The following is a 21976-nucleotide window of genomic DNA, read 5'->3' on the forward strand; positions in this document are numbered from 1 at the left end:
GTGCTTATTTTAGCCTGAGCTACAAGAAGAGCTACCTGAACTTGTTCCTGCAGCTGGTTGTCAGGCTGCATGTTGTGCTGCGATGCCTCCAGCAGCTGCCTGACCTTCTGCTCCAGCTGCATGACCTTCTTCTGCTCCTGCTCTTTACAGATGAGCGTGTCCTTCAGGTTGCTGTGGAGATTCTGGATCTCCTTACTTTTATTGGTTATCTCGGTTTCCACTGCCATCAGCTGATTCTGCAGCTCTGAGAGGACACGGAGGATGGGGTGTTAAGAACATTTGATGAGTGTAAGCCGGTGCGAGTATGCGTGTGTGTTCCTACCTTGTTTATTAGCCTGAAGCTTTTCTCTCTCTGCAGTCACGCAGTGCAAATAGTTCTGCAGATCTTCCCAGCGACGTTTGACATCCTGAGACACGAGTCAAAACGGTTTCAACAAAATGCCACCGAGCAGAATATGTTGGATATGAAATGTGTTTTTGCTGACTGTATGAAAAGTGTCAAATGCTTCTGACATCTAATGACAACGGATTAGCTACTGCACTGTGCATGTCACTGCAAGGTTAATATTGTGATGTTATGAAGTGCGTAAAGTGCATAAAATGCAGAGCTGTGATGACGTCAGACTGTGTACTGAGCAGTGTTGGGCAAGTTACTCTGAAAAAGTAATTCATTACTAGTTAATAATTACATAATCAATAGTGTAATTAGATTACTGTACAAATTACTCTATCCAAAAAGTATTTAGTTACTTATTACTAATTACTTTCTATATCCTATATCAACCATGATTAATTAAGTGATTCAAGGATAGACACGAAACGGCTCTTTTAATTCACTCAAATAAATAATATAAAACTACATAAAGTACTCTTATTAACTGACCGAAGTATTACAAATGTGAGAATTATACATTAAAGCAGGGATTTTAAACTTAGACTTTGAATTTTGATGTCAATTCCACTATTGCACACACATATATTACACACAGTATTTAGTTTAATTACATCAAAAGTAACTAATTAAATTACAGGAAAAAATCGAGTAATCCCTTACTTTACTTTTCAAATGAAAAGTAATTAAATTACAGTAACTAATTACTTAGTAACTAGTTACACCCAACACTGGTACTGAGGGTGTGATCTCATGAAGCATGCAGTGCAGAGCTGTGTGAGGTTGGTTGTGATGACGTCAGAGTGTATACTGAAGGTGAGCTGACATCACGACCAAGTAGATATTAAGTATGGAAACTATGAAGAAGGTGGTCAAAAATGTTTTTGATTAATAATTTACTTTTGTTAGCAAGAAGTTTTATTCACAAATGTAGGTTTTTTTAAATCACCCCCTACCCTTCCCTGTGTTGAACCAAACAAAGAAATTTATACAGATTACAGTAATTTAATCACAAATGACATAAAAGATATTTTTTAAACATACTTTTGCTGTAGCTCCTCTAGTACTGTTCCTGACATCGCCTAGGAAAAGGAAACGAGGAAAAAAATAGGTGAGTGCAAAAAGCTGCGATGGTTGTTGAATACATTAAATTCTTTCCTCTGCATATTTTGACATATTTGCGCATTAAAGTTTTCACTACCTGTTCTGCGCTCTGTTTCTGTACTGCCTCCAGTTGCTCTTTTAAACCTTCATACTGTTTTCTTATGTCCTATTAAAAAAAAGACAAAGACACCTTCATGAAATTGTTCGGGAATGACAGATCTTCAGAAAAGAGAGTTTTGGATCAAAAGTCTATTAAAACTAATAAAAGGAACAGTCAGAGGTCTATAAATCACTGCCTTGGAATGATAAGGTTCTATCTGACATTTTTGTCAAAATTAAGTTATTCATATAATCATATTCAGTGACGATTTATTTACATTATGTGATGTTTTTTCTTTACGTCGTGTACATTTTTTAGAAAACAAAAAGGTTTTATCTACATTGTCAAATGAATGGAAATACTTTAAAGCTTGCTATCTCAAAACTGCTCGGAACGCAGATAGAACCTTACAATTCAAAGTCGCCGAAATGACCATTAAAATAACCATGTAATTTCACCACATTTAAAAACACCCAGAAAAAAAGTCTAAATGTTTACAAAACGATCAATCATACACCAGTCACTTCTCTTCTGTGGCTTTACATTGTTGTAACACATGAAACATCCTCATTCACCTTCAATTCATCTTCCTTATTGGCCACCTGTATGAGACTGGACTCCAGCAGGGTCTCCACCGTCCTCACCTTCTCATCACGCTGTTGTAGGCTGAGAACACAACACAGAACATAACGCCACACTGAATCATCCATCCATGATGAACCACATATATATCACAAGAGAGATTGATTTACGCTGTGTAAGCGGGCCGCTTATAGACATGTTATGACAGATCTGATGTAAAGAACTACACATGACAAACTGATACTTAGCACGTTATATGCTAATAAGATTTGAGACCCAAGCAGGTATATAGCCCAGGCCAAAATGAATGAACTCACCTCTGCTGAAGCTGATCCATAGACACGACCTGAGAAAGACACACGAGTAAGAAGAATGAGTGACTGTTTATGTCCACTATTGGATTTTTTAAAGAATCGATGCAAACCTGCTCAGAAATCTGTGCCTGCAGTTTCTGGAGGTCTACCTTCAACGTCATGTTCTCATTGCGCATGGCCTGTGAAGAGAGAGAGAGAGAAATGCATCCATTACGCTGAGGAAACCGTACTGTAACTGGAGTGATAAAGGCAACACTTGCCTGCATGTTGGTCTCCCGGCTGGCACCGCTGCTCCTCTCTGCATTGAGAGCATCTTCTAGACTCTTTCTCTGTAGCTCTTTCTCAGCCAGTCTAAAGAGGGAAATGTGTCAACTAACATTTAATCTGAGGTATAACAAAAGGCCAACTGTCTTGCAACGTGACCTAACCAGACAGAACGCGATAAACTGCCAAGTGTTACACATGAATGAAAACCAGTTGTGATCGCAACAAGCTGGGGCGATCAAAATCTTGTATCAATGCAAAATATCTCGTTTCTTTCTTTCTTCTGCAGAACACGAAAGAAGATATTTTGAAGAATGTTAATAACGGAAAATGGCGGTACCCGTTGACTAGGATGGGCTTTCTGTCCGTACAATAGAAGTGAAAGGGTACCGCTCTTGTTTGGTTACAGACGTTCTTTAAAATATATTCTTTTGTGTTCTGCAGAAGAAAGAAAGTTATGAGCAAATGATAACAGATTTTCATTTTTGGGTAAACTTTCCCTTCAAAACATTTTTGGTTGCGCTGGGAAGCTCCGTTGCCATTGACAGAGAGAGTTGCGTCAACTCCATTGACTCATATGGAACAGTTTTTTCACAGCAATGGCGGTTCATGGAGCTTCTCATTAGTTCCCGGAAGTTACTAGTAACGCATGGAGCTGCGGCTAAACAGACCGATTGTGATGAACTTTTAACCAATTTAAAGACGCAAGTCATTTAATGAATAAAAAAATGAAATAAATAAAGCATTTAAAGAGAAAACATAACTTCCTGGAACCATCTGAAGGCTCCATGAATCACGTGACACCCGAAAAAATTGAACTTCCGTTGTCGCGACTCTCTTCTCTCAACAGCTCTGGCACTAGTCATTTTGTTGCTTCGCACAGCTTTCTTAAGCACTTGAAACGTGTCACGTCCTGTCTGGTTAGGACGTGGCGTTAAGAAACTAAAAACGGCTTCCTCTGAGAGGTCGTCACTTACAGTTTTTGAAGCTCCTCAAAATGTGATAATGTCGTAGCCTGAGAGAGAAGAAAAAAGCTGTGACTGCGACTGCCAATCAACAAGCAGAGACAAGATTCACACATCTGCAAACAAACCTGAGTGTTGATCTGAGCCTGAAGGTTATCGATCTGAACTTTCAGCGTTTTGTTTTCGTTAAGAAGATCCTGCAAGCAAACACAATTTGCCACTGTCAGCATCACTGTAATAAACACGCATCAGAAGTGCTTATTTTAGCCTGAGCTACAAGAAGAGCTACCTGAACTTGTTCCTGCAGCTGGTTGTCAGGCTGCATGTTGTGCTGCGATGCCTCCAGCAGCTGCCTGACCTTCTGCTCCAGCTGCATGACCTTCTTCTGCTCCTGCTCTTTACAGATGAGCGTGTCCTTCAGGTTGCTGTGGAGATTCTGGATCTCCTTACTTTTATTGGTTATCTCGGTTTCCACTGCCATCAGCTGATTCTGCAGCTCTGAGAGGACACGGAGGATGGGGTGTTAAGAACATTTGATGAGTGTAAGCCGGTGCGAGTATGCGTGTGTGTTCCTACCTTGTTTATTAGCCTGAAGCTTTTCTCTCTCTGCAGTCACGCTGTGCAAATAGTTCTGCAGATCTTCCCAGCGACGTTTGACATCCTGAGACACGAGTCAAAACGGTTTCAACAAAATGCCACCGAGCAGAATATGTTGGATATGAAATTTGTTTTTGCTGACTGTATGAAAAGTGTCAAATGCTTCTGACATCTAATGACAACGGATTAGCTACTGCACTGTGCATGTCACTGCAAGGTTAATATTGTGATGTTATGAAGTGCGTAAAGTGCATAAAATGCAGAGCTGTGATGACGTCAGACTGTGTACTGAGCAGTGTTGGGCAAGTTACTCTGAAAAAGTAATTCATTACTAGTTATTAATTACATATTCAATAGTGTAATTAGATTACTGTACAAATTACTCTTTCCAAAAAGTATTTAGTTACTTATTACTAATTACTTTCTATATCCTATATCAACCATGATTATTTAAGTGATTCAAGGATAGACACGAAACGGCTCTTTTAATTCACTCAAATAAATAATATAAAACTACATAAAGTACTCTTATTAACTGACCGAAGTATTACAAATGTGAGAATTATACATTAAAGCAGGGATTTTAAACTTAGACTTTGAATTTTGATGTCAATTCCACTATTGCACACACATATATTACACACAGTATTTANTCTCCCCCCCCCCCCGTTTGAAGTAAATACAAATTATTTAAGACAATACCTAAAAACACTGTCAAAAACAAAGAATAAAAAATCTGGAATCCTATTAGATCTATTTGATAAATTATTTATTATGATATCTTCCCCTGTGTATGTTTTATGTTTAATAATATGGATGGTTAAAATATTGAAGTGTTTATTTTATTTATATTTTGTTGTATTGTTTTTTCTTATTATTCTGTGTCTAAGCCCCTTTAAAAAAATTGCAATTTTGAATGTAAATGATATGCCAATTTGTTTTTGTAATCAATTTGACATCACGATCGAGCATATAGGTTGTGATGATGTCATAGCATATAATAATAAGGGTGTAACATCCTGAAGTGTACAGTGCAGAGTGGAATGAGGCTGTGATGATGTCAGAGTGGATACAGAGGATGTGATGTCACGATCAAGTATATAATGCAGAATTACATGAGATTTAGATGATGTCATGGTGTATAATGAGGGTGTAACATCCTGAAGTGTACAGTGCAGAGTTACAGTATGTGAGGATGTCATAGTGTATATTGAGGGTGTGATCATGTCACGGTCAAGCGTACAGGTTGTGATGATGTCATAGCATATAATAATAAGGGTTATCCTAAAGTGTACAGTGCAGAGTTGTGTGAGGTTGTGATGATGTCAAAGTTTATACTGAGGGTGTGATGATGTCATTATGAAGTGTATAGGTTGTGATGATGTCAAAGTATATAATGAGGGCGTAACGTCATGAACTGTACAGTGCAGAGTTGTGAGGCTGTGATGATGTCAAAGTTTATACTGAGGGTGTGATGATGTCATTATGAAGTGTATAGGTTGTGATGATGTCAAAGTATATAATGAGGGCGTAACGTCATGAACTGTACAGTGCAGAGTTGTGTGAGGTTGTGATGATGCCATAAAGTGTACAAAGAGAATGTAAAAGCATGAAGTGTACAGTTTAGAGTTACGTGAAATTGTGAAGTAAGAGTACATACTGTACTGGGTCTGTGATGTCATGATCAAGCATATAATGCAGGGTTGCATGAGGTTTAGATGATGTCATCAGAGTGTATACTGAGGATGTGATGATGCCACGATGTACTGCATAGTAGAGAGCTGTGAGAGGCGTGTGATGATGTCCTCAGACTTAAACTAAAATTGTGACGTCAAAGTATATTGTGCAGAGCTATGTAAGGGTGCGATGATGTAATGAAGTATATACTGCAGGGTTGTGTAAGAGTGTGTTGGGCTGTGCACCTCGAGTTGCGACATGTTCTGCTTATAGGTGACTTCAAGGCTCTTCCGCTGCAGCTCCTCCTGCTGCAGCTTGTTTTTGGTATCCCCTAGCTCTTTCATTAGACCGTTGCATTCTGAATGCAGCTTATTCAGCTCGGATGACTGCCTGAACACACACAAACACACATGTTATATTTTAAACCACTGCACAGCATTGGGGAAACATTCCCAGTGGTTTTTCACCTGTCCTTGAGCATTATTCCTATGTTGAAATAAAAAATATCATATTAGGAAGAAAAGATGTCTTTAGGATTTATGAGCATTTAAGGTTTAACTCATTACTTGTGTTTATTCTGAAACATGTCCCACTACTAAACATAATAGCAAGTTTATCTACAAGTTATCTAGTTGCCTGTGCTTTTAAAACATTTAGTGACATCAGTGATTCAAAGAGTTAGTTACTCTAATATAGTCACGTAACAAAAAACAAAGGTCAGTGCATTTTTTACAGGTTTCAGGGGCACATATCTTGGCCGATTATTTTGTGGACCTGTCACAATGTAACTCATGCTTTACAATAAAAAAAGGATAGGTCAGCCTACAGCATATTGGACTCGTCAGCCTGTAAAATGGTCATCAAAAACTAAAAGTAAAATCTGCCCTCAAGACGGAATAGGGAATATTAGCGAGTTGTACAAACTCACTTGGTTTCCATCTGGTTGGTGGTGGAGCATCTTTCCACAGCATCTCTAAGGATACTGTTCTCCTGCTGCAGCCGTGCGATCTGACCCTCCAACTGCTCTCTTACCTGCTGGAACTGTAAAAACAAACACGCCTTTGTCAAACACATGGTGAGCATCTCTGCAGGGCAGATTTATCAGCTAGCGAGATTCATTACCTTAATCTGCATCTCCTGGTAGCTCTGAGCTTTAGCCTGCATGATGTCTTTCTCTCTGGCAACACGCTGTTCATGTAACAGAGACTCCACGCGGCCTGTCTTCTGCTTCTCTGCCTGCAGTTCCTGAAACCCCAATCGAGAAATTACCGCAATGCTCTTCAAAAGTGAAGGTTTAATTACATCAAAAGTAACTAATTAAATTACAGAAAAAAATCGAGTAATCCCTTACTTTACTTTTCAAAGGAAAAGTAATTAAATTACAGTAACTAATTACTTAGTCAGAGTGGATACAAAGGGTGAGAAGATATCAAGATCAAGTAGAATGCAGAGCTGCGTGAGGTTTAGATGATGTCATAGAGTTTTATGAGGGTGTAACAACACAAAGTGTACAGTGCAGAGTTACGTGAAATTGTGAAGTAAGAGTGAATACTGGGTGTGTGTATAATGTATATTGAGGGTGTGATCATGTCACGATCGAGCATATAGGTTGTGATGATGTCATAGCATATAATAATAAGGGTGTAACATCCTGAAGTGTACAGTGCAGAGTGGAATGAGGCTGTGATGATGTCAGAGTGGATACAGAGGATGTGATGTCACGATCAAGTATAAAATGCAGAATTACATGAGATTTAGATGATGTCATGGTGTATAATGAGGGTGTAACATCCTGAAGTGTACAGTGCAGAGTTACAGTATGTGAGGATGTCATAGTGTATATTGAGGGTGTGATCATGTCACGGTCAAGCGTACAGGTTGTGATGATGTCATAGCATATAATAATAAGGGTTATCCTAAAGTGTACAGTGCAGAGTTGTGTGAGGTTGTGATGATGTCAAAGTTTATACTGAGGGTGTGATGATGTCATTATGAAGTGTATAGGTTGTGATGATGTCAAAGTATATAATGAGGGCGTAACGTCATGAACTGTACAGTGCAGAGTTGTGAGGCTGTGATGATGTCAAAGTTTATACTGAGGGTGTGATGATGTCATTATGAAGTGTATAGGTTGTGATGATGTCAAAGTATATAATGAGGGCGTAACGTCATGAACTGTACAGTGCAGAGTTGTGTGAGGTTGTGATGATGCCATAAAGTGTACAAAGAGAATGTAAAAGCATGAAGTGTACAGTTTAGAGTTACGTGAAATTGTGAAGTAAGAGTACATACTGTACTGGGTCTGTGATGTCATGATCAAGCATATAATGCAGGGTTGCATGAGGTTTAGATGATGTCATCAGAGTGTATACTGAGGATGTGATGATGCCACGATGTACTGCATAGTAGAGAGCTGTGAGAGGCGTGTGATGATGTCCTCAGACTTAAACTAAAATTGTGACGTCAAAGTATATTGTGCAGAGCTATGTAAGGGTGCGATGATGTAATGAAGTATATACTGCAGGGTTGTGTAAGAGTGTGTTGGGCTGTGCACCTCGAGTTGCGACATGTTCTGCTTATAGGTGACTTCAAGGCTCTTCCGCTGCAGCTCCTCCTGCTGCAGCTTGTTTTTGGTATCCCCTAGCTCTTTCATTAGACCGTTGCATTCTGAATGCAGCTTATTCAGCTCGGATGACTGCCTGAACACACACAAACACACAAGTTATATTTTAAACCACTGCACAGCATTGGGGAAACATTCCCAGTGGTTTTTCACCTGTCCTTGAGCATTATTCCTATGTTGAAATAAAAAATATCATATTAGGAAGAAAAGATGTCTTTAGGATTTATGAGCATTTAAGGTTTAACTCATTACATGTGTTTATTCTGAAACATGTCCCACTACTAAACATAATAGCAAGTTTATCTACAAGTTATCTAGTTGCCTGTGCTTTTAAAACATTTAGTGACATCAGTGATTCAAAGAGTTAGTTACTCTAATATAGTCACGTAACAAAAAACAAAGGTCAGTGCATTTTTTACAGGTTTCAGGGGCACATATCTTGGCCGATTATTTTGTGGACCTGTCACAATGTAACACATGCTTTACAATAAAAAAAGGATAGGTCAGCCTACAGCATATTGGACTCGTCAGCCTGTAAAATGGTCATCAAAAACTAAAAGTAAAATCTGCCCTCAAGACGGAATAGGGAATATTAGCGAGTTGTACAAACTCACTTGGTTTCCATCTGGTTGGTGGTGGAGCATCTTTCCACAGCATCTCTAAGGATACTGTTCTCCTGCTGCAGCCGTGCGATCTGACCCTCCAACTGCTCTCTTACCTGCTGGAACTGTAAAAACAAACACGCCTTTGTCAAACACATGGTGAGCATCTCTGCAGGGCAGATTTATCAGCTAGCGAGATTCATTACCTTAATCTGCATCTCCTGGTAGCTCTGAGCTTTAGCCTGCATGATGTCTTTCTCTCTGGCAACACGCTGTTCATGTAACAGAGACTCCACGCGGCCTGTCTTCTGCTTCTCTGCCTGCAGTTCCTGAAACCCCAATCGAGAAATTACCGCAATGCTCTTCAAAAGTGAAGCAAAACTAATATTGGTATATTTATGGTCCTAATTTTCGCAATTCTGTTGTACTGCAGACCGTACATTGAAACTCTGTTGCTTTCAAGAACTACCGGAAAACAAGCGTGAAAACATAAAGAACCTGCCAGATTAATCATGATTATTAATCGTGATTAAAATTTTGAGCAAAATAATGGTGATTATTAGGGTGGCACGGAAAGGATTTTTTGGGCCGATAACGATTTTAACAAACAACTATCATCCGATTCCAATATTGGTCAATTGCATAGTACTTTACAATACTAGTTTTTTCTGCATTAAATTAATTTGACTGAACATGCTGTGACATCTCTGGAAACAGCTTATTTTTTTATTAATATTTACATGTCCTCCTGCCATGTTGTGGAAAAGTTAAAATTTGTGTGGCAAAATGCTAGAAATGTTTACAATTAATTGAATATGAACAGATTGTGCCAAAATGATGACTCCATGTCATTTTATTTTATTACATACAGTCAATGTCACAACTGAGGTGGGGCAAACCAAATATGCCATTTTAAGGAAGGGCTGTTCAACGATCACTTTCAGAATAAAAGTTTTTGTTTACATAGTATATGTCTATGTACTGTGCATATTCATTTTGTAGTTATAAACACAAACATGTATATATATTAAAAATATAAAATAAAAATATAAATTATAACAATGAATAAATGTTATTTGTTATAAATTGTATATCCACAATTTAAATTATATTTATAAATAAATGTGTATAAGTTCAATATAAACAAATATATACAAGCAAATATTTCCTAAATATGCGTTTATAACATAAGCATATGCACAGACATATATTATGTAAAGACAAACCTTTATTCTGGATGCGATTAATCATGATAAATTGTTGAACAGCCCTACAGATATTGGTTAGTTTTTCCATGTCATGTTAGTTAGTTTTTAATGTTATGTTAAATCTAATAACATATCATAAAATTTATTTATTTATTGGGATAAATAAAACACTAATTTGTACCCGCAAAGGAAACACAGGAGACATGAATGGCTAACCTGGCTCAGCTGTTTGACTTTGCCCTTGGCGATGGATGCCTCCTCCTGCAGCGTGTTCAGAATCCGATCCTTCTCTGCCAGCTGCTGTGCCGACGGCTCAAACTTAACCGTGGACTGTGAAAGTAAAACCAGAACGATCATCAAAAATTCTCAAACTCTCAACACTGAGAGGACGCACGTTAACCTTATTCGCTTACCTTGTACCAGGCATCCAAAGCATTGGGACTCTTATCACGGAGCAGAGAGACGAGACTGACCACATCAGAGTCTGACAGGACCAGTCCGCTGAGACTCCCCGCCAGCTCTTTGAACTTCACCTCTGAGTTCTCTGCACAAACACAGGCGTGTATGAGTCGACCGTATACGCTCAGCCTAAAAGAATGAAGTAATCGCTGCCAACTCATTACAAAGCTGGGATCAATCGATGAACGGCAATCTGCAACTGACACTGCCGCAGATCTTCAGAAGCCCCTGCAGAGGCCTTCATCAGATATACAAATGAACAATTCAAGCCTTATATACTTAAAAACTTTGCCATCCTTACTTGAGGACCATAAAACATGAAGGAATTACGATTAAGTGGGTTGAGGACAGACCCCATAATATGAGGATTGATTAGTAAAGATTAAAAACTCAGAGAAACTCCAAGATTCATTACAAAAAAAAATGGAAAAGTGCATCAGTACAATAACAGCTTTACATTACCCAACAAAAACGATTATAGAATTGAAAAAATAAATCTTTAAAGCAAGTTTAAACTAAATAGAGTACCTTTGTTGGTTTCGCTCTTCTGTTTCTTGCCGTGTTTCGTGGATGGTGGAGCAGGGGGCGGGGCTTCATTGTTTTGGTTGTTCTGATGGTTTGTTGGGGCAGTCGGGTCAGTCTGAGTGATGGGGGCAGAAGACTGGACAAGCATCTCTTCCACTGAAACAAACATGCAACCATTAAGTGATAGTTCGGAACAAGACAACATTTCTGTCATCATTTTCTCAGTGAATAAAAAAATTCCAGCCTGTTCCTCACACCCATTCATGATATCATTTCTTGGAAAATAGCAATTATTTTTTCTGAGTATCAGCATTTATTTTCAAAGGCCACCACAGACAGAAATGAAACATAAAATGTGTATCTGTGGTACCATGCTGTTTAATTTCATCTAATGGACACAATGTTACCATTCCACTTAACTTCTTTAACCGATAAAAGAAAAACTCGTTCTGGTGAGCATGAGGATGCAAAAACGCTCACTTAAGATTTAAAATAATAACAGTTCGTTTGTCCAAATATCTAATTTGATACAGAAAACCCAAAATATGTGTAAAACAGTTAAACAAAGTTTTAATTCAGGACACAGAGATCAGAAATCCACTAATAATCAATTACTGATTTGAACTGTACTTTCTCTGAAGCTCACCTGTGACAACAGGCTCCACCTTCTGCTTCTTCTTTCTACGCCCACTGCCGCTGGAGGCGGTTGGCGGTGCTGCCGTGGTAACAGGGGCGGTTCCGTCCAGTGCCTTTACCTCCGTGATCACAGGCTCCACCTTCTTCACAGCAGGTGGAGACATATCAGGTTTGACTTCAGGTGGATGCTCTTCTGTGGGAAAGAAAGTGCAGAAAAAAATGACATAAGCTTCAAAACAAACAGATATTTCAGGAAAAACAACTTCAGTTGCTTTTAGAATTTGCTGATTTTGATCGATGATGAATAACCAGATAACATTACATCATCAGAAGACAATAGTACAAGTTTTGCTTGCACAAACTTCTCTCATAATATTACAGTGTTTCAAAGTGACTGCAGAAGCATACCTTTCCTCAACAAGTCACTTCAGATCATTTTGCGAAGTCTGTGATACTCATGGCTAGATGTGTGGTCAAACTCTCAACCCAAGTATAAGCAAAATTAATAGTAGCGCTTGCTAAGTCAAGCAAGCTAATTAGACTTGATCAGGCAGAAGAATCTACAAGGTTCACCATGGACACTAATGTGAGCAACTGTGAGCAGTGTGACGTGAAATGATCAGGGTTGAGTGTCGTACATTTCTCTCGGATATACAAAAGACAAAATTTGTACATGTATATAGGAATAGCTCACCAAAAAATGATCACCCTTCCAAACCAGCATGTTGTTATTTTTCTTATGCTTCTCTTTTCCATATCATGAAAAGTAGTTGTATGGAAAGAAAAGTGTGAAATTTCACCTTGTGTATTGCACCGGAAAAAACAACAGTAAGCGGGATTGCAACAACATGAGGGTGAGTAAATAAATAGTGACTGAACTTTCATTTTGGGTGCACTTTTCCTCCTTCAACGGTTCTCCAAAAAAAGCACCCTTTTGACACGTATAAATTAAGTGCACAATCTACTCACCAGACTCACTCTTCTGCTTCTTGGCCTTCTTTTTGCTGATCGTCTCTGTGGGAGCAGGAGGTGTGGCTTGAGACTGCGGTGGGCTGGACTGCTTGGTCAGAGAGAGGGGCTGCTCTTTACACACAGTAGGTTTGGAGCCATTGACCGCCGGTACCTCAGAGACAGGAGGGGTAGGTGGGGTGGCACGGGCTGATGGGGCGGAACGGGATGACGGGGCAATGGTTGGGGAAACGGTTTGAACATTTTTGGGCTTCTTCTCTTTCTTCTTCCTCTCCCGTACCCCAGATGGAGGCTCTGCCTGGACCGGAGTTGCAACAGGTGGAGTCAGGGGTACCACCTCAGAATCCTCATCGTTTGATGCGGGGCTACCGGCATCAGACGTATCGAAATCCCTCAGATCCTCTTCTGACTCGCCACCGCCGCCTCCTCCCCCTCCGCCAGTCTCCTTTTTCTTGCTTTTCTTCTTCTCATTCTTTTTTCGAGTATCAGGCTTGGCGGGAGGCAGTTTGAGGTCTCGTTTCTGGCGGGCCAGAACCTCATCGTAGGACGTTTCTTTCATGAAGAGCCAGAAGAACAGGAACATGAGAGCGATGACCAGTGACGGTGCCAAGATGAGGAGGTACTGTGAGTCAGCCATGTCCAGCGCCATTCTGGAAGAAGAGAGGACGGTACAAATACTCAATGCAGTATGACAGCCACTCACTAATGCAATCTAAAATAAAACAATTAACACTACGGTATATGAAATTCAATAGAAATTCATTAGCACCAAAGTTTAAAACCCATGATTACATCAAATAAAGACAAAAACATTTTAACTGTGGTCACGTGCATTTCTAAATAATGCTTGAATATCAAGGTCATGCAAAAACAAGGCCTTCAACTCATTGGGTGTCATTTTTTATGCAACATATCACTATATATCAGTGTTTCTGAAACTTTTTCATTATGAAGTCAAACTTTTTCCCTTTTGTGTAGAGTGCATCGCTTTGTGCGCACTTATATTCTTAAACTTAGAATTTTAATTAAACTAAAACTTTTCATCTATACAATGCTGGAACATCAATACTTTTGGTTCATGGTCTTATTTTTCTAATGTTTGATTGCATAAAATCTATGATAAATTTCTGTATTTCATTAAATGCCACAAAATCTGTGCTCACCTGGATCCATCTTGGGCCCCCAGTTTGTGAATCACTGCTCTACACCTGCTTCTATTAAGTTCACAATAAGTTAAACTTGAGATTTTGTTGCATTTAGTATGAGTTTGTTTGCCTACAGTTATTCTTAAGTTATTTTTAAGCTAGTGTGCTTAAATATTTGGACAAAATTCACATAGAAAAGATACGCCTTTAAAACTTGCAGTTTCTCATGTGCCACAAAATAATCTAAAATTTTGATGACATCATTCTGTAGTGTACTAGGGCTGGGCGATGTGACGATGTTATCTTATATATCGCCGATGTCTCGCAAATATCCTGTTGTCGATTACAACAGACAGATACCAGACGATAATCGATAATAATGGAAAATACGTGTTATAACATTATCATGCGATGTAGGCTTTAGCGTGAACGTTCATGTTCATATGCCCAGGCAGTCAGTAACAGTGACAGAATTTTGGAAACGCTGTTTTGTTCGGTCAGTTGAATGTGCTGCTGTTTTCTGCCAGTCGCTGGACAGATAGACCAAGAGAAAGACGAGCTTCGTCGGCAAAGCAAAACTTCACGCTTGCGGGGCTGTACCGACAACATTTTTCTACTGCATAAAAGCTATGGTTTATCTACGCGCTTTACCTGATGAAAGAAGTCACTGCAACACTGGTTTATGCGCGTGGTGCGCCTGTGTGTGTGTGCATGCGTGCCTACATGCGTGTTTGTTTGGCCCTTGACGGGTCCGGAACGAATTCCCTCCTGGTCCGTATCCGCAGATTGATCAGTGTATGAGATCAGTACGCCGATAGTCTGCGTTAAGCTGCAAGAAGTCAAACACACCTGATATTAGGGATGGGGGAAAAAAAACGATATGGTGATTTATCGCAACATTTCAGCCCGTGAGACGTTATCGATACTCTGGCACAAAGTATCGATTTTTTTCAAATACAAAAGATCTAAATTCATACCTACACCGTGCTTACCAGAATGGCAGTACCCACATATTTCTTGTGGTGATGCTCCCAGATTACGGATGGTCAGATGAACGGAAATTGTAATTCACAGCGGAGAAGAAATACGAGCATAATGGCGGACCAACAACAAATCAGAGATGCGCCAGCATCTTTAAAATCAAAAGTTTGGGTGCACTTTGAATTTTGTAGTCAATGTAAATAAGTAGGCAAGGTAAACTAGGTGCTCTGCAAGTTGGGAATACTCTTTTGACCTTCTTTCAGTCTGTAGTTTCGTGATTCGCTCCAGTCCGGCGCTTTCTCTCTCACCCGCAGTGCTCGTGCAGGGGTGCAGGTATCTGCGCGTGCATATTAAAAAAGCTCATTCTCACGTATTTCAGAAGTCAGATTGTTTTGAAGCTTTAATAGTTTTTATAAAGTTCAACTTTAGGCGAGCCGAGGCGAAACTTGCGTTGAAATGCGCAATGATCCTCATAGCGTGAGCGCTTTGATGTGACGTGCCGCAAACCCCTGTTTTGGGAGACGCGTGTGGAGTCACCAGAGACTCACAGTCCAAAGACAAGCGCAAGAATAAACAAACCTAAAGACAATTATCTGAGATAGAATCTGAACAAATCTCATTAACATCTTAATGAGAGCTGAAAAGGAAAAAAATGAATCAGTATGGTCAGTTTCCTTACAGCAACCACATTCACAGGGCTGTTCAAAGGAACTTGATAATGAATTGCCCCAGGTATAGCAAAATCAAAACAGCCTCATTGGGAACAATAGAAATTGTCTGCCATGCCCTACCAGCAAACAGTTCAACCAAACCCGTCTTTTTCCACTCCCCTACACACCTTATAACCTCCTCCCATTCCTCCCAGCCTGCGCTTGCACCTCCACCCTCTCACAGTGGTATGATCCAATTATGTATGCGTGCTGAATGCAGCAATCTTGGTTTACTTATTGATAGTGAGCTAAATACCTGCGAGCAGTGACACTTACTATCACACGTACACCTTACTAAGTAAACACACACAGAAAGAGTAAAAACCAGAGATGACGACAACACAAAAGTTGTGAATTGCAGTTTGAAGGCGGCGAACAATTCAAATTTGCCAATATTTAAACACCTTTTATTACATCACAAAAAATGTATTTCAAAAACAATTGGTCTAGGAACAAGTAATGAAAAAGCAGTTAAAAAGAGTTCAGAGTAGATTGGAAGCAAAGTCCAACTTCGTTTACAGAAGTCATGCCACTCTGCATCCTTGTTGGCAACTGGGCAGCCACAGTACTACTTGAATGAGATATTTTTTAAATCAATTGGAAAATCACAATTAAATAGCATATTCCTGACCAACAATTAAACCTGACATCAACTGCTACAGAACTTTTATTTCCTAAGTTTTAACCGCACTAAAAACACCTTATTTAGTAGTTTTAGCTACTGGTTAACTAGCGCCTCACGAGAGCACCACCCCCGAGAATCGTCAGTCTTAATTGATTGATCATTGGCTCTTTTTACTGGAAGGCAGGACTTCCTTCGCTAGTGCGGCCATATGGACCTTTTTCACAAGCCTGTGATGCCGCGTTAAACGGTCATCAGCATCGTAAATCCTCGTAAGTTTTTTTTTTAATCTACTTTTATAACACTATTTTTTGTATCATATGATCTCTGCATCAAATTACAAAAAAAGGTTAAGGCTAATGTGAGGGTGTTTCTTATAAAGCGTCTATGGAAGTCACGGTAAACTTGACATCATTCTCTCTTTTGACTGCCGTTATCAGACTCTCTTTTTTTTTCTTTTTGTTGAAACTATCGTTGAGGTTTTCTTTGCTATTCAAGCAAATGAAAATGCAAAAAATATATTTGTGGTAGTCTCCCATTCACCGCTATAGAAGTACCCAACTTTGACGACTTCCGCTGCTGAGAAACCCGGAAACGTAAAAAAGTTCCACTGAGCGTTGCATTTTCGCTCTATTCATACTAATGGCCGCGGCGCATCATGTTTATATTTCATATCTAACTCCTTCAGTACAGTTTACAAAGCATCTTAGGGTAAAACCTAAAAAGTAGCTTGATAAAATACCAAGAGAACATTTGAGCAAATTCTGGGCAAAGGATGAAACTAAACCATGTCAAAGAAACTAAAATATAACCCCTTTAAACTAATTTTAGATTAACATAGTTCCCATAGTTACATTTGTGTTACACCATAGTTTGATGTAAATAAAATGTATGAAATTCTTAAAATAAAGAATGAGTAGGTGACCCTAAACCTTTGAATGGTTAAACAATTTGCAACCATCCGGTTACACTAGTTGTTCCTGTGATAATTAAGCCAATTAAAAATACATGCACAAAACTGCTGTCGTTATCAAAACATACTGCATTCCTCAATTGAAAGGATGACACCATGAAGCAAGCCAGAGCTGTCACACCCTTCACTTACAAATCAATTGCAATGACATCCTGAACTCAGCGCAGAGGGGCTTTGCAAGGAATAAAAATATCCAGCCAGGGAAATGTCACCCCTCTGCACCGGTACCCTGACGCTGAGTGGCTTCGGATCTTAAAACAACACTCACTCCCCCTCAATGTTAATCTGCTCAAAAGCTCAGCCATTCCGTTGAAAAAAAAATCTTACTTTCAGACTGAATATGAATATTGCACCCAGGGGATATTTAAGCAAGTGGACAAAAACAAAACGCCCATTTGAGTCTGTCAGAACAAAATATTTCGTCCCACAACGATGTCGTCCAGTTATACAATTACGATGAAGCTCCAAGAAAAATGCAGACTGCTGATGGGGGCCATGAAAAGTGACAATCTGGACGTTTGGTTGAGTGCTTCGGTACAAAATGTAAAGTAAATGGAAACAGTGCGGTGTTGTACTGGATGACATGCCTGGCCGCGTTCTGCCTTCAGGAAAGTGAAACAAACAGGGACAAGAGGCACCAGGCCCTGAAAGAGCTTTTTACTTTCTGTCTGACTGCAGTCTGCACTGTTCTGTGTGTTCAAGAGATCCACTGTGTCGCGAATCTGGATAAACTAATCACATTAGGAATAAACTCAGAAATGTCTTTCTATTTCAGTGCCACAGGAGCCCTTAAAGGAATAGAAATAAGAAATTTGCATCATCATTTACTCACCCTCATGCCATTTCAAACCTTACTTTCTTCAATAGAACACAGAAGAAGATATTTTGAAGAACGTTGGAAACCAAATAACAATGGTTTTTATTGACTGTTGTTGCATGAACACAAAACCACCAAAACATTTCTCAAAATAGCATCATATATATATAGGTTTTAACGGACAGATTTTTTTTTTTTAAATGGGTCAACAATATCTTTAAAGAGCCCACCATTTCACTTGTCTCATCCCATAGTTACTAAGCCAACAAGAAATGTAAACAGTATTCCATATTGGCCTTTCCTAAGGCAACAATCATGTAAGAGAAAATGAAAACGTTTTTTTAAACCGCAGTTGACGTGTAAACAAACAGCCAAAAAGCATAAAATGTTGAAAACATTGTTACATAAACGGCCTCTAAGGCGGGCCCACACGCAGGGGCGTAGCTACATGGTGGCCACGGGTGGCCACGGCTACCCCTGAATGATGGATGGCCACCTATCTGGCCACCTCTGTTGTGAGATGTGTGTCAGAGTTTATACGGAGTGCTGCGCAGATCATTTAGCGTATGCACTGAAAGTAATGCGAGAACATTACTCTTGCGTTAATATGATGTCATACACTGAAGCAAATAGTATGAGAGCTATAGCTGAACAGCTGCTAACCGCTTCATGACAGGTACTGTCTGTGTACCATGGAAGTTCATCGCGAGCAGAAGGATCAGGTCATTAAATCAGTCTGGTTTAACTGGATTTCATTCATTAATTACATTTTCGCGAAGGTTTAAGTTGGGGTACTGCAATGTTTATTTTCTATAAAAAATGCTAACTTACTGTAAATTTAAAATAATGTTAGCACATGAAAGCATTGCAAATAAATTGTTACCTTATGTTCTTTGTGTATGTTTTTGACCAGCAATCTATGTGTAATGAAGAATTGGTGTAAATTACAGTAGAAGTTAAAGAATTTCTGTCTGTAAGGATTTTTTGGTCACCCTAATAAAATCACTGGGTCTTACCTGGCCACCTCTAAAAAAAGTTCTGGCTACGCCCCTGCCCACACGGCATCTGTACCTGCAGACCTGTGAAGATATGCTTGGCATTCAAGTCCTGCCACCAATTACAGGTTTATTTATTACCCATTTTATCTAATTGCTACTAGTAAGAATGTAGTACTCCATTGATCGCATTTTACTATGTTTATACACTACACTATTGTTTGGTTTACTCTTTTAGAAAATAGTCTAGATGCATGGACAACAAGAGCCTGGATAAAGTATATTAGAATGTCAGGGGCTGTAAATAGAAAAGAATAACTGGGTTTGCGTTAAAACATTTAGGATTAAAGCCAATGCAGCAAAGGAATTTTGAAAGCTGCTCAAAACATACAAGACAGAACAAGCAGCTGTTACGATACAAGCAACTCACTGCTCGCTGCTCTTACTTTCATATTCCTTGCCAAGTGGACAAAACGTTTCTTTGGTCTAGTGTGCATTCGATTCGCACAGCCCTGTAGATGGGTGTGGTGTGCTCACTTTCTCTGAACTGTGTACTTTGTCATGCTGAGAGGAAAATGAAAACAAACATGAGAATGGAAAGTAGTGAGCCTATGAATCCTGCCACATTATGAAGTGTTTAGCTTTGACACATCTGTGGGAGAATATCAATAGAGTTTTATCAAAGTGTAACTAACTCCCGATATCTATCAAATAAATATCTATTACCTGATGCCACCTTCAGATCAGTAACAAGACCTTTCCTTTATTAAGTTGTGTTTAAGAAAGTGACCCTGAAACACATGAAGAACTACGATATTTAAACCGCAGGCTCTAGCATACACTATTTAGATACAAGCTCCACCCCTTCCGCTCCAGCTACAAAGAACACGGGAGGAACAGGAAGTGAAAATGAAGTCATCTACTTCTAAATACATAAGCAGCTCGCGCTGTTTATTTCAATACACAGTTACACACCACTCAGAACAAAAGGTGGGACAAAGAGAGGAAAATATGGTCAAACACTGGCACAAAGGCAACAAGGTGTGAGAAGTAGAGCCACACACCCCTATAAACTGACTTTAAGGCCTTTCTTTGCAAAGTTGACATATTCCATATTGAAACAGGAAGGAAATGTCAAGACTCAACTTTTCCCAAGAGCTGACAGCCTCAATGGCTAGTCAGGCCCTATCCCAAATGAGCATGTAAGTCTAAACTTGATGGTAACATAGTGACACATAGACTGCTGGGTAGTAATCCCCTATAAAGACTGCATCAGCCCTTAACGCTTGGCAAAAGTATGCATTGCACCTCATGAGCACTTTTCTATAAACCTTAAATTACAAATGGTCATTTAACCTTATGGTCTTATGCACATTCACACGCGCAAGTGTGAGGCACATTCTCATCATTTCATTGGACAAAAACATAAATAGGTCACCAATATGTATGGTCAATTTTGCCAGAAGAGAATGTTCAAATCACTGTCATCTACCACATTTACATCTTTCACTTAGACGTTTTTATCCAAAGCGAAACTAGCATTTAACATTTTGTCAATAAAAGGTATTTTACGACATATAATTTTAAATCTAGCATTTAGCTAACCCAAAAAGTCACAAAACTCATTTTGATTTCGTAAGAATAGTTAAAGAAAGGGGCTCACAACTGAACTACGCTTCCACCTGTTCTTTTGAATGACAAATTAGTGCGCATGCGCGAATTTAAAGGGTAACCTATTAAAAACCACTCCGGTAATCTTCATCATGGCAAATGTGTACAGCACGCTAGGGCTACTTAAATCTAACAAGGCTCTACAATAAGCGTTTAAATGAAGAACAAGGACACAACAATGGAGACAGGTTGTGTGGAGGGATCTAGACACATTAGGTAGGTCTATTATAAAGCACATTATCTTGATAAGCGATATCAGTGTAGGTTGGGACAAGGAGCGAAGTCCTCAGATCATGCCTGTTCCTCAGTGAAATAACTCCACGGCTGTAGGATTTAAAGTAGGTCGAGGCGTTTAAAAAGAAGCTGGCTGTCACTACACTGTCTGGCAGTATGAATGACCAGCTAACGTTAACTAGCAGCAATAGCAAGAAAACGTATACTGAGACCATCTTGTCAAGTAAGTTAACGTTAACAGAGCAGTGTGAGAAAGTGAAATATACCAGAGCACTCGTGTATTAAATCGCGTGCACTTGTCATCTCGATCTCTTTCGCACAGCGTTAGTACCACTAGCTTAGCTTAGCTTTAAAGAGAGAAGCGTGGATTGACCGACCGACCGGACGATATCAGCTTGTTCAACCGGGTTTAACCCTCATTTAAATCACATAATAACAACAATCGGAGGTATGTGTCCTGTCAATCTACAGGCAATATCTCTAGTCTTTTGTAAATGTACCGTCATTAAAATTTTGACAAGTTAAAGGCGCCCTGTGCTCCGGCATGGCATGGAGTAGGATTGGCGGAGCAGGTATTGCACTAGGCCCGTATAATCTCCTCAATCACTGGGTATAAAACTGATCAAATATGCGCCCGGTTTACCTGCGGTGATTTCCTCGCTGTTATTATTGTCAGGATGAAACTGCGTTCCTTAAAGAGAGCGCTGTGGACTGCGGCTCCGGACCGGCTGTAGGCGGTACGTCGACTCGTTCCGCTTTGGCAGGGTCAGGTCAGTGTGGGCTGAAGCGAACAGTGAGCGGAGAGAGAGATG

The 21976-nt window shown here is 39.5% G+C and overlaps 1 protein-coding gene across 1 annotated transcript in view; it reads right to left on the minus strand.

The window, feature by feature from the left end:
- The window catches only part of ktn1 (kinectin 1), a 37540-nt gene extending 15564 nt beyond the window's left edge, over positions 1–21976 (minus strand). Inside the window, exons 1-19 of the mRNA XM_057343467.1 lie at positions 21808–21976; positions 13017–13666; positions 12058–12240; positions 11415–11567; positions 10841–10971; positions 10644–10757; positions 9426–9548; positions 9232–9344; positions 8549–8693; positions 4297–4381; positions 4010–4218; positions 3849–3917; positions 3733–3770; positions 2752–2842; positions 2602–2670; positions 2495–2523; positions 2171–2261; positions 1593–1661; positions 1436–1473 (exon numbers count right to left, since the gene is read on the minus strand). Of these exons, the coding sequence (XP_057199450.1) occupies positions 1436–1473; positions 1593–1661; positions 2171–2261; positions 2495–2523; positions 2602–2670; positions 2752–2842; positions 3733–3770; positions 3849–3917; positions 4010–4218; positions 4297–4381; positions 8549–8693; positions 9232–9344; positions 9426–9548; positions 10644–10757; positions 10841–10971; positions 11415–11567; positions 12058–12240; positions 13017–13665 (2399 nt within the window). The 5' untranslated portion in view covers position 13666; positions 21808–21976. The remainder of the gene's footprint in view (positions 1–1435; positions 1474–1592; positions 1662–2170; positions 2262–2494; positions 2524–2601; positions 2671–2751; positions 2843–3732; positions 3771–3848; positions 3918–4009; positions 4219–4296; positions 4382–8548; positions 8694–9231; positions 9345–9425; positions 9549–10643; positions 10758–10840; positions 10972–11414; positions 11568–12057; positions 12241–13016; positions 13667–21807) is intronic.

This window comes from Triplophysa rosa, linkage group LG10, assembly GCF_024868665.1.
Source record: "Triplophysa rosa linkage group LG10, Trosa_1v2, whole genome shotgun sequence".
NCBI lineage: Eukaryota > Metazoa > Chordata > Actinopteri > Cypriniformes > Nemacheilidae > Triplophysa > Triplophysa rosa.